Source organism: Strigops habroptila, chromosome 4 (genome assembly GCF_004027225.2).
Source record: "Strigops habroptila isolate Jane chromosome 4, bStrHab1.2.pri, whole genome shotgun sequence".
NCBI classification, from domain to species: domain Eukaryota; kingdom Metazoa; phylum Chordata; class Aves; order Psittaciformes; family Psittacidae; genus Strigops; species Strigops habroptila.
The window spans coordinates 5,290,415-5,303,295 of NC_046358.1; the positions used below are offsets into that span (position 1 = coordinate 5,290,415).

A 12,881-nucleotide genomic window follows, 5' to 3' on the forward strand; every position below is an offset into this window, starting at 1 on the left:
GCAGACATTTACAAAAGATAGTAATTTTTAACTGATAGTTTCTTTTGCAAACGTTCCCATAGAGCTTAAGCACATTTCATATCTATTTACAAACCACCATCCCCACAACCTGCAGATAGATTAAAAAGATTAAATCTTGTATCAGTTTTGTTGTTGTTTTTAGCATTTATATGTCTTCATAGATTGAGGGAAAGAAACCTATATGCTTCTGCTTTAAAAGCAATTGTCCTGGGATTCATACATCAGTGCTTCTTCCTCAAATCAATTATTAATTGTAAAATGTCTTGCAAAGAGGGGAAAAACATGGCATGATTCCTCCTTGTCTATGAGCAGCCGAAATGAATTATTCCAGGGAGCCTGCATTAAGGCTTGTTCTTCTCCCTTCTACGAGTACAGATGCTCTAATAGGTTGTCGTGCATTTATTGCTCCAGATTCATGATTTGATCTTTTGGCAATTTATTCATCTGCTTATTTGCTTCATGTCTAGTAACTTTCATACAGTATCTTCTCAGCCAGGCTTCCGCTGTCGTCTTTGCATCACAGTTTTACTGTGTTGTGGGTTTTTGGTTTTGCTTGTAATTCGCTATTGCTACCAAGAAATAGCTGATAATGCTGATTTTCATCTCTCTCTCCATTCCCTGGGTATGAAAAAGCTGTGGAAATATGCAAGATAAAGAAACAAAATTTAGCTGGGAAAGACAAAAATTTAACATACATTTCAGATAACTCTTCTGAGGGGCACAGTTGGGAACTTTAATTACACAGTTGAAGTCTAAAGCTAGCAAAAGAAACTGTCTTACACTATAAGGGAAAGACAACAATCCAGGTACCTCTTGTGTCATATTTCTATGAAGATTAATGGAAGTGTTTAATGTATCATTAGGGAACAGGTATAAGGAAGAGATAATTAAACACCCAAAAAAAGGTGGACTTTCTAGGAGAATATTTTAATTTGAAGAGTTTACTTACATGGGCATCTCTTACTTAATTCACTGTGCTAACGTAGTAGACTGTTATCCTAATGCTGTACAGGTCAAAGATGTTTCTACCAGAGCATTAGTTGATTCCTGGTCTTTACTGTTTGTACTTGAAAATAGGGTGGTCAGATCCTGGCTGCCTTTGGAAAAACCCAGGTAAATACTAACGTTGTCTATCACTTTGTAAATGGCACTGTTGCAAACTCTGATATTTGAAGTTCTTTGGAGTTTCTGCCTCTGTGTAAAAAAGAATTAAATAGATACATGTTCTGGAAATAATAGTTGTGATATATCTCACAGTAATGCAAAAATATTTATGTAACCTCAAACCATAGGGCTTTGGAGGCTACCAGCTTCCTTATTCCTTGTTGCCATAGGGTAATAAGAAATTTTATGCTTGGAGATGTGTATTTGAGGTTATCATCAGGAGGTGGTTTCATGGCCAGTCTACTCCATTTCTTCCTCTTTGGTAATGCCTGTGCAAGTCTTTAGTGTCATCACTGAAGTAGCAGCCACAGCTGCAGTGGGTGAAGCACTGGGTGAGCAGCCTCCTGCTGCTGTGTTAGCTGGCAGCTATGCACTAAGACAGTAAAACTCAGGGGGGCATCATGCAGCTGTTCTGCTCTAGAGAAGTAGATCATTGTCTGCAGAGCTGTGGGTCATCATATTGCAGAATTCCAATACCCACAGCCCCCTCAGTATATTCACAGCACGCTCACATGTCCCCTCTCAGGCAAGCAAGAGACAATTTGTCAGAGGGAGGTGACATGAAAATTGAAGAAGTTTGGATGCCAGTCTCCTGAAGTTTGTGAACTTCATTCATTTGCTATAAGAGGGTCTTAAGACTGATAAATCAACTTCTTTTGAGTTCTTGTTAGACATCCTGTTACTAGCAGTTACTGGCAGAGCAGGATCTAGTTGCAGTTAGTTTGACTTCTTGGATTCGAAGAGATGTTCTAATCCGTTTCCTGATAGGTAGGCTCTCATATTGCAGAGCTACTGTCTGCCATTTGGTGTAAGCTGCCCTCAGGAGTGAGCCAGATATTGAGTGTATCAGAGATTGAATTTGTTCATCAGTTGTATAGTGGCATATTGAAAGCAATTGCAAGGCATTTTAAAAAGAGGGAAAAGTGTGGTTTCTCTCTACGCTGTAACATTTCCTGTACCACCTCCAGGGGTGTGGGTTTGGGGTTTTTTGTTGTGTAGTTTTGGGAGGGTGGTGGGTTTGCTGTTACTAAAGCAATTGAATATAGTGCTGATAATAGCTGAGCATTTTTAGTTAGCATTTACCTAGTATGTGTACAGTTCAGTTCTTGAGTACTTTTAACAGGACAACTCTTTTTTTCCATAGTGCTTTTTGGTTTGTCCCAACACAAATGCTCTTTGGCTTGTTCCAGATCTATCTTTGCCAGTCATAAAGGCTAGTAATCTGTGGTGTTTATTTTCACCACAGAACTGACTCAGTGGTCTCTCAGCCTCTCTGTTTCCAGCTGAGGAGAACCAAGCCTGTTGTGGTTTGTCTGGTAGCCTCTGATGGGTCTCTTCCAAGTGCTCGTCCAGTCTGTTCTTACACTCATGTAAGTTTATTGTATCTGCTTTATCCTGCCAACAAGGAGTTCCAAAAATCAACTTTTTGTATGAAATACAATCTCTTTTCCTCCTCAGAGGAGGAATGGTGGTGTATCAGTCATTAAGATTTTGGGGTTTTAGCTGTCATTCGAAAAGCTAGTTTCACGATGCTGGCTGCTTAAGAAGGTAATAGCCACATACAACCTATTACAGTTGATTTGTGAATTCACTTCATTCTTGTTTGAAATAGAAGCAGGAGGGACATCTAAACTGGTCAGATAAATAAACATGTGGCAGTCAAAGCAGAAATGTTTGGCATCATGTTGGTATGTGGATAATGCTGTAGATTCGAGTCTTCCTTACTTGTTTGTGCTGTTACATTAAGGTCAAAGATGTTTCTATCAGAGCATTAGATGATTCCTGGGCTTTCCAGTTTGTACTGCCAGCAAAGTGATGGTTTAAGGTCACTGGCCTGTCTAAAGACCTGGTGCTCTAGACTGCTTTGGTGCTCTTTGAAGTGCTTTACATTAATGTATGCAGCATGGGAAACAAACAGGAGGAACTGGATGCATTTGTGCAGTCTGTGCTGTAATGTAGAAGTATTTTCATTGACAGAAATAATAGATATCTGCTACAGAGAACTTAGTTGGATTTTTATTGGCCTATTTTTTAAGGAAACAATGCATGAGACTTATACTGTCATTCCTTCCTGAAAACTTTTGAATCCACTGTTCATATTCAGATAAATTTATCAGAGCAGTAAATGTGTCAAGGCATTAAATTCCTAATCACCTAGTATTAAGTGAGGGGAAGGTCAAAACCAGAACATTCGGGTCTTGCCCTTTGCCCATCAATATCCAGGTAGCTCCAAACTAGTCTGGCTGTAGGCTATGGCACAGCTAAACAGGCAGAAGTCACTGAAGGATCTTGAGACTCATTGGATTTATTGTAAGGAGGTACATCCATAGGAACATCTTTCTTTAGTTGTACTTTTAGTATGTATTGGCATACTTGTGTTCAGGGTTACCTCTCTAGTGTTTAGGTTTATTGTATAGCAAACAGTATTCTCAGTTCTTTATGTCCCAGGAAAGCATCAGTGCATCCTGGTTTGGATGTGAATTTGGAAACGGAGAAGCTAAGGGAAGTTGCTTGGATTTTTGCATCAGGTTGGTACAAGGCTGGAAACAGAGCTTTCTCCTACAGCTTGCAGTCCCTTGATGCCTCTCTGAAACAGCATGTTCAAGCAGTAGATCTTTTCTGACCAGCTTAGTTAAGAACCCCTTCATAAACAGACTTACACAGGTATTGTGATCTCAGTTGCCACAGAGAAGCAGTAACTTTGGTAGTTTTCATCCAAACAATGTCTTCCATAGCTATTCACATGAAGTTTTTGCACTGGCTGTCTTGATTTAGAAGGGTAGAAAGTTGTGACTAAGGAACTTGAGAGCTGCCACAATGGACACAGTCTGTTTTGTGGTTTCCTTCTGATAATGCCCAGTACTATGTGCATTAGACAGATGGGTCTAAAATCTTAATAATTATTGATTCGTCTGTGTTTAAAGCTCAGGTTACTTCCTAATGTTGCTTCCTAATGCTAGCTGGAAGGTGGTAGTTCTTACGTGCGGTATTTCGATGCATATAGCAATCTTTTTATAAGCACAAAATTGTTATTTTTTGCAAACTTTGGTGCAAAGTTTTATCTCCTTTTCTAGAAAATTAACCTAATTACCTCGTTTTATAAAATAGGGTTCATACAACTTATTTTTAAGCATTTGTCTTTACTGTTAAATAAAAGGGTACATTTAGCTGCCATTTTATTTTTCCCTTTCTTAGAGTGCTTAGACAGAGAAAACATCATCCTGTAAGCCAGAAGGATAGGTGACTTGCTGCTTCATCTGCTGGCTGGGAGTCTTGGGGATTTTCCAGGTCAGAATTCATTCCTTTTGAGATTTCAAAGAATTAATTGGAGTAGGAGTTAGACCCTGTAAGCCAGCAAAGTAGGTCAAAAATGTATTGATATACCCCATTTTTGTTGCAGAAATATTTTGAGGAAGGGGAGGAAAAAAAGCTAAGTATAAGCTATTTTTAGAATAATATTTACTTACCTGATTTGTGAAAATCCATCTGGGTCTGGAGAGTATGGAGGGATTAAATGCTCTCAAATAAATGCATAAGAGAACACTGTGAAACTTTGCTATTTCTGAGATAGAAGCAAGTGTTATCCCCTTCTATCCTTTTTCTCCACCTGGAAACTTCTGCAAAACTTCATATGAATAAAAATGAGTTTCAGTTAATCCAAATTGTAAGGAGCCCAAAGATTTATGTATCTTAATGGTAAATTCAGCATTCTGAATGTGTCAGATTTGCGTACCCACAGTGCATAACTGTCATAGAGATTGGCAGAGGAAGAAATTGCCATTTTGGCAATTGGGTGGAGGCTTTTTGTACCCAGTGAGGCATGGGGAGACAGTTTGGATTTCAACATGGGCAGAAAATGTTCTGACCACAGGCTTGCATGATCAGCAGTGAAACAACAGAATATTGACAAATAGTTACTGGATTTTGATGCATGTAATTTAGGGGTTATCTGTTCAAAACCAAAACTGCAATTCAGCAGCACTGTAGGGATCTGGGTACGCACAGATAATCCAAGGGGAAGTTTATTCTAGGACCTGTCTCCTTCAGAGCTTCACAGTGTCTGATTTCCCCATAGCCTGTATCCTTTCCCATAGCTTGCTCTCACCATCCCCATAGTCCCTCAGCTTCAGATTTGTGTATGTTGTCCGAGTTTCAGACTGTATCAAATAAAAGGTGGTATTATCTTTAGCTTTCAGAGTTATATCCTCATTGAAATGACCAAGGCTTTCTTAGGAAAGAAAATACAACACAGGATTTTGGGGTTTGTGGTTGTTTTTTGGTTTGGGTTTTCTTTTTTAGCTTTTATGCCCCAGGATGTGATGTAATTCTATAAACTTAAACATAAAAGCAAAACTTTTAGCATTTACACTTTGCAATCTCTGAGGAGCATATATAGCAATAGATTCTGCAGCATAATGTAGGACTTCAGAAGCATAAAAAGAAAGAGATTTAATCTGTAGTATGTAGAAGTTTTTAATGTTCATGTTGTCAGATTAGCACCACATTTAAATGTGTAGCTACAGTCCATAGAGCTTGGAATTTCAGACATTGTTTCTATTATCCTTTGAATAGAAACAGTCAAAGAATGGATCTGGAAGCCAGCAGGAATTTGACATCTGAGCAAAAAATAAGTGTGTTTAGCTCTCTTATTTTTCTTTCGTTCTTTGTGAGCAATGGCTGGGGTGACTTTTGTGGGGTTTATAATTCCAAAGAAACACTGCTTCCTTCTTTAATTCTTCTTATTTCGGTGCGGTACTGAAATACAATCTTTTTCCACTCTGCAATATTTTCACAAGTAAATTCTGTAAGTCTTTTAATTTCACTAGTTTGATGCCTTCAACTAAACGATGTCAAAACAAACCCAGTTTTAAAGCAGTGTTTTGTCACTAAAATCATTATCATTAGTGCGGACGTATGGTGCCCTGGCACTGATCTTGGCTAACATACCTTCAGATATTTATTCATCATTCTAGTATTGATTCTTCTTTTACCCCAAATTGTCCGTAATAGCATGTGAAATTTTTGGCACTGCCATTAAATGAAGTGAGCACTTCAAAGGAGAAATTGGACTAAGTGTAATAAAAATTAAAAATTACTGTGTAGCAGCATAGTTGCACAAAACTGTTTTTATTATCAAACCAGTAGTCTGCATTTGACATGGAGTATGATTACAATGCCTGAACTTGTTGCAGTTCTGTCTTAACAGAACAGGCAGATATGACTTCCATTTTGAGGAACAGAGAGATGAGGGAAAGGGTTGTGCATAGGATCAAATTATAATGACTTAGTGATTTTTCTTCAATAAACTAATCAATCTCAGTTATCTTTTTAAAATGCATTTTCTAGAGTGTCTGTTGCCAGCATCATCTTTCATTAAACCTACAGTGAGCGTGGCTGCTGGGGTATTTTACTGGCTGCTTAAAAAGCTAAAGATGACCAGAAGGAATGAATTCTGGTCTTCATAGATAAGGTCAGAATTTAAAGTGTTAGTGTATGGATCTATGTGAACAGTGGCAAGAACCCTAATGCATCTTCTGCTGTCCTACTAATGTAAATCTGAAGTGTTTCTCTCTCTGGGCTCATTTTAGACAAATCCACCAAGTGGGCTCTAGGCTCAGTTTAACATTTGAATATGATGTGTTTTACACAACATGGCATTTTTCAAGTGGGAAGGCTGTAAGATGTGTCTGAAGGTAGATATGAATAATTTCCTGAAAGCTAATAAATTGACCTCTGTTTCTTAGTGTCTGCATGCTCTTAACAGTGGTGCTTAGCAGATAGCTTACACCTTTTTCATTAAAGAATAAACTTTCTTGCATTTAAAACATGGTAAGAGCATGCGTAAATTAGTTACTGTTGAGTATCTGGTATATGATGACTGGAGTGTTGGAATGGAAGGATACAGCCCTTCAGGAAGGACAGCCAGGGAAGATGAGGAGGGGATGTCACCCTCTATGTCGATGACCAGCTGGAGTGCATGAAGCTCTGCCTGTGGATGGATGAGGAGCCAACCAAGAGCTTATGAGTCAGGATTAAAGGCAGGGCAGGGACAGGTGACACGCCACGCAGCCAGGAAGACTGAGCGGATGGGGGCCTGTATAGACAGATAGAAGCAGCCTCACGTTCATAAGCCCTGGTCCTCATGGGGATTTCAGCCATCCCGATTATCTGTTGGAGGGACAGCACAGCAGGGCATAAGCAATCCAGGAGGTTTCTGGAATGTATTGATGATAACTTTGTTCTCCAAGTGACAGAGGAGCCACCAAAGAGATGGGCTGTGCTGGACCTTGTTCTCACCAAGAAGGAGGGACTGGTGGGGAATGTGAAGCTTGAGAGCAGCCTTGGCTGCAGTGACCATGAAATCGTGGAGTTCAAGGTCCTTAGGGTGGCGAGGAGGATGTGAAGCAAGCTCGCTACCCTGGACTTCAGGAGAGCAGACTTTGGCCTGTTGAGGGATCTGTTTGGTAGACTACCATGGGAAAAAGCCCTGGAGGGAAGAGGGGCCCAAGTAAGCTGGTTAATATTCAAGGATCACCTCCTCCAGGCTCAGGAGCGATGCATTCCAACAAAGAGGAAGTTGGGGAAGAACGCCAGGAGGCCTGTGTGGATGGACAAGGAGCTCCTGGACAAACTCCAGCACAGCTTCCTTTTTGTGGAAGAGGGTGGAAGCAAGGACAGGTAGCCTGGGAGGATTACAGAGAAATTGTCCGAGCAGCCAGGGACCAAGTTAGGAAAGCTAAAGCTCTGATAGAATTAAATCTGGCCAGGGACATCATGGGCAATAAGAAAAGCTTCTATAAGTATGTTGGTGATAAAAGGAAGACTAGGGAAAATGCGAGCCCTCTCGGCAAGGAAAGAGAGTACCTGGTACCAGGACATGCAGAAAGCTGAGGTGTTTGTTGACTTTTTTGCCTCGGTCTTCACCAGCAAGGGCTGCAGCCACACTACCCAAATCACAGCAGGCAAAGGGTCTGGGACTATGACGAGTTGTCTGCTGTAGGAGAAGATCAGCTTTGAGATCATCTAAGGAACCTGATGAGAGGCATCCACAGTTCCTGAGGGAACTGGTGGATGATGTGGCTAAGCCACTATCCATCATATTTGAGAAGTCATGGCAGTCTGGTGATGTTCCCGCTGACTGGAAAAGTGGAAACATAACCCCTGGTTTTTAAGAAGGGAAAAAAGGAAGACCCCAGGGAACTACAGGCTGGTCAGTCTCACCTCGGTGCCCAGCAAGATCATGGAGCAGATCCTCCTGGAAACTGTGCTCAAGCACATGGAAGATAAGGAGGTGATATGTGACAGCCAGCATGGTTCCACTAAGGGCAAATGGGGGAAGGTGTCCCTGCCCTTAGCAGGGGGGTTGGAACTAGATGGCATTAAGGTCCCTTCCAACCCAAACCATTCTATCATTCAATGATGTGTGCTAAATTCATGTCTTCTCTTATTTTGCAGTAACATGCATATCTTATATTACCAGGCCTAACTCCTTTTAATAACCTTTTAATCAAACGCACTGTAGGCACATGATCAGAAATGTTTCTGGTTTGGTTTGGTTTGGTTTTTTTCAGAGGCTGGAAACAGTTTTTTATGAAAGAAATAACTGACATGCTGTAACTGTGCAAGTGTAAATCAAGCTGTATATACTGGCCAGTCTAAATAACTGCGGGTACATGTTGCAGTCATGGACAGACAACAAAGAAGTGATCGCAGCTCCCTCAGCATGCGTTCCTCAATGCTCTTAAGAGTTTATTTTGTGGTTATATTAACTGTATATGTAAGGCTCATGTGAATTCGTGTTTGACTTGAATTGCTGATCCCTCCTGGAGTGTTCAGGCACACCCAGCTGCCTCTGCAGCACTTGCTCCCTGCAGTCAAATATTTCTGCATCTCCTAATGATTCCTGTATTAGTCAGATTATCTCCCCAGTCATTGGGGTATTGGAAAGTTAACAAGAGGTGTGTAATGTAAATACATCTCACAGATCCTTGATCAACATGTTACTCCTGTTATAATGATGAAGCAGCTGACATAGAATCATAGAATAGCTAGGGTTGGAAAGGACCTTAAGATCATCTAGTTGCAACCCCCTGCATGGGCAGGGACACCTCACGCTAGACCATGTTGCCCAAGGCTCTGTCCGACCTGGCCTTGAACGCTGCCAGGGATGGAGCATTTACCGCTTCTTTGGGCAACCTGTGCCAGTGCCTCACCACCCTCACAGTAAAGAACTTCTTCCTGTATCTAACTTGAACTTCCCCTATTTAAGTTTGAACCTGTCACGCCTTGTCCTGTCACTGCAGTCTCCGATGAAGAGTCCCTCTCCAGCATCCCTTGTAGGCCCCCTTCAGATACTGGAAGCTGCTCTGAGATCTCCACGCAGCTTCTCTTCTCCAGGCTGAACAGCCCCAACTGTCTCAGCCTGTCTTCATACAGGAGGTGCTCCAGCCCCCCTATCATCCTCATGGCATTCCTCTGGACTTGCTTCAACAGCTCCGTGTCCTCCTTATGTTGAGGACAGCAGAAGATGTTCTGATTGGTGTTTTCAAAGATTATAAGTTTTCAACAAATAACTGACTTTTTTCCCCTTTATCATCTATAGGCTCTGTATATCTCTGGATTTATAGATGCATGATAGGCAAAGCGTTGTTTCCAGAAAAATGTATGTTTTGCTCTATAAAGGAGTAGGTTTTGATGTTCTGTGGTAGTTTTGAATAATCAAATCTTTTTAGCTGTGATTGTTTCAGCAGGTTCAGAGAAGCACTTACCATTTTTCTCCATAGAAGTTGGGAGGGTGTCAAAGATAGTGCACAAGGTAAAAAAAGTGAAATCAGCCCTTGGAAATGTTGGTGGTGAAGGAACCTCTTAGCTTCACACCTTAATATTGGTGATTATGGGAAGCATCAGTCTGAGCCTCAAGGCCTTGGACTGCCATTTTGGGAGGCAAGGAGTTAGTTGGGGATGGAAAGACTGTAGTTTGTATTCTTTCTGCTCTGTTACCCATTGCTATCTTCATGGATCTGACACTCTGTTTATCTGACAGTGCACTCAGTACTGCTTCGCCAGGGAAAATTGCACAAAACAAGCCCAGTGCATCAGCATTTTCATTGTGTATTAAGCTGAGCCTCCCTTCACATGGTCACATCCCCTTTTTAATCTGGGATTCCATGTCCCTTTCCCAGTCCAGCCTTGTTTCTGTGGTGTCTATTGCTGGTCTCCCGGAGCTTCTGTTTCTGTGGTTTGAGTATTTTTTGTGTGGCTGAGTGTTAAGACCTGCAGGACTTTTGGAAGTGGCGTTGTTTGGGGGTTAGGCAATACACTGATTTAGTGTTAGTAGTTTGTCACAGACTGAGGTGATGGCTGCGTTCAAGTTGGATTTCCTCCCAGAGATGATGGTGGACCATTGCTCATTGAATGCCAGCCCTGTGTAAGTATTTCTGTCTTCATGTCTAAGTTTATAACTGAAGTGATGGTGGGAATTGCTGTCTCTGGAGCCTCTGTTGTCTGATGAACTCCCGTTCCGGGGAACAAGATGGGGGGAATGAGATAGAGCCTGCAGTTTGTTTTCTTGAAGAAATCCTACTGGGTGTTGACGGTTGATGTTGGATCCTGCATAGGGGGAAAAATAATCTTATAAGTTTGGGGATGAGGGCTAAGGAGGAATAAAGCTATTTGGCAGTACTGTTTATAGTATGCTACAGGTGCTGATATTATAAAATCAGTTATTTAAATCAATAGTTGGAAGAACAGTTTCTGTTCTTCCCTATTAATGACTCCAGACTAGACCTTTCAGTTAAGGAATGAAAGATTCCTTGAATACTGTTGAGATCATGTTAAGAGTTGCCCAGTTAATGCGAGCCATGCTAAGCTCTTGCAGCTACCCATGGCATAGAAGGCGGGGCTGAAGATTATTGTTGGAAGAGGGTAAATGTTTCCAGTTGTTCTGCTTCATAAAAGGTATTGTTTTCCTTGACTGTTTGGAGATGTGCTCACCGTTTCTGAGTGGAAAGAGAGAGAGGAGGGAAAGTATTTATGATGATTCCCTTCCGTTCTACTAAGAAGTTTTGTTGCTTATCTCAGGGGAAACCTTGTAACAGTTTTCAGATACCTTAAGGGGGCTTATAGGAAATCAGGAGAGGGACCTTTTACAAGGGTGTGTGGGGACAGGACAAGGGGGAATGGCTTTAAACTGAAAAAAGGTAAAATTATGAGCTTTCCCTGGCATCACTTCTTCCATAGGCTCTGAACATCAGCATATTGAGGGGGGAATTAAATAATTCTTTTGGAAATCTTGTTTAATTCTTTAAATTCTGTTCAGGGGGCAGTATGATTGCAGATGGACAGTGAGAGGAACACTGTTTCATGTGTTAATAAGCCATTCAAAAACGACCTCTAAAGGAAAAAAGCAGTGATGAAGAGAGCTGACTGCTGTAGAAGGTGGCCACCTGTATTCTTCAACAAAGAGACTGGGGGCAGAGGGAGTCATTGTATAATTACTGTTCCACTCACCACGTCCCTTCTAGACTACACAGGGGCTGGTCAGCAATTCTAACCTACTGATCACTATAGCTACAATAGAATGTCGTTACAGTCAGTCTCCCACAGAGAGAGGTCCTGTGGTATACTAGTCTGTGACAACTGATAACAAGACCTCACATTGTACTCACCAAACTGTGAGGGATCAATACAGGAAGCAGTGTATGGTTGTCAACAAGCTATGCGGAGTTTAACGCAGTTTATCAATGGGCTGTAAACTGTTCATACAGCTAGAGATAATGCCTTGAAGTCTGTTGAAGATTTCCATACTCAAAACTTCTGTATTGTTGTAGTCAAAGAAGTGACTTTTTTTCTATGTTAACACCCTACCATTCCTCGATTCAGTGTGTGGCTAACTATGGATTGTCCAATCTTCGTGTACAACCCTAACCCTGTTTTTTCTTGCCAAATATTGCTGAAAGCTCTCTAGTTTCACAATGAGCTATTGCTTGGTAAACCTTTAAAGAAACTTCTCATCTGTTCAGTTGTACCTGTTTCTCTGTGTTAAGATGGATCCTCACCCTGGGAAATAGTTCCGGGTAATCACATTTAAAAACAATGAAGAAAATATTATCCTCTTATTTTCAGTGGTTACTGGTAACTCCAGTGATCTGTGGGTAGACTGAGTTCAGGTTCCTTCCTGTTCTGGCTTCTTTTTCTGTGAAATTTTACATGGTTGAACTAGTGATATTTTTTTAGTCATTTCAACAGAATTATGTCCTGAATCTCAGTTGTTCACTACATATAGGAATAAGCCTTAAGAGATGTTTTAAACAGCTGCGTAGAGAGTGCTTGGTTTCCAGGTACACACCTTGCCAGTGAACGTGAATGATTGGCCTGATTTCGGCTGGAATAGAGTTAATTCTCTTCCTAGTAGCTGCTACAGTGCTGTGTTTTGGCTTTAGTCTGAGAATAATGTTAATAACACACCTTAAGAAGCCAGGAGAGAGCACAGCCAGGACAGCTGATCCAAACTAGCCACAGGGGTGTTCCATACCCTAGAACATCATGCTCAGGATATAAACTGCGGGGAGTTAGTTAGAAAGGATTGATTGCTGCTCAGGATGGGCTGGGCATCAGCGGGTGGTGAGCAGTTGTATTGTGCATCACTTGTGTTTTCTGACTTTTTATTTCTTGTTTGTTGTTGTTGCCTATTATTG

At 41.2% G+C, this 12,881-nt stretch overlaps 1 protein-coding gene across 14 annotated transcripts in view; it reads left to right on the forward strand.

Moving 5' to 3' along the window:
• Positions 1–12,881, forward strand: part of CELF1 (CUGBP Elav-like family member 1) — a 63,402-nt gene that overhangs the window by 21,871 nt on the left and 28,650 nt on the right. For 5 of the 14 annotated variants that reach the window (XM_030484763.1, XM_030484764.1, XM_030484759.1 and 2 more), the window contains exon 1: positions 9,987–10,612. The exons of 4 other annotated variants lie outside the window; for them this stretch is intronic. In XM_030484763.1, coding sequence (XP_030340623.1) covers positions 10,542–10,612 — 71 coding nt within the window. In that variant the 5' untranslated portion in view covers positions 9,987–10,541. Of the gene's footprint in view, positions 1–3,970; positions 4,545–9,985; positions 10,613–12,881 lie in introns of those variants that run through there. 5 more of the 14 variants (XM_030484761.1, XM_030484762.1, XM_032919894.1 and 2 more) reach the window with 2 other exon arrangements.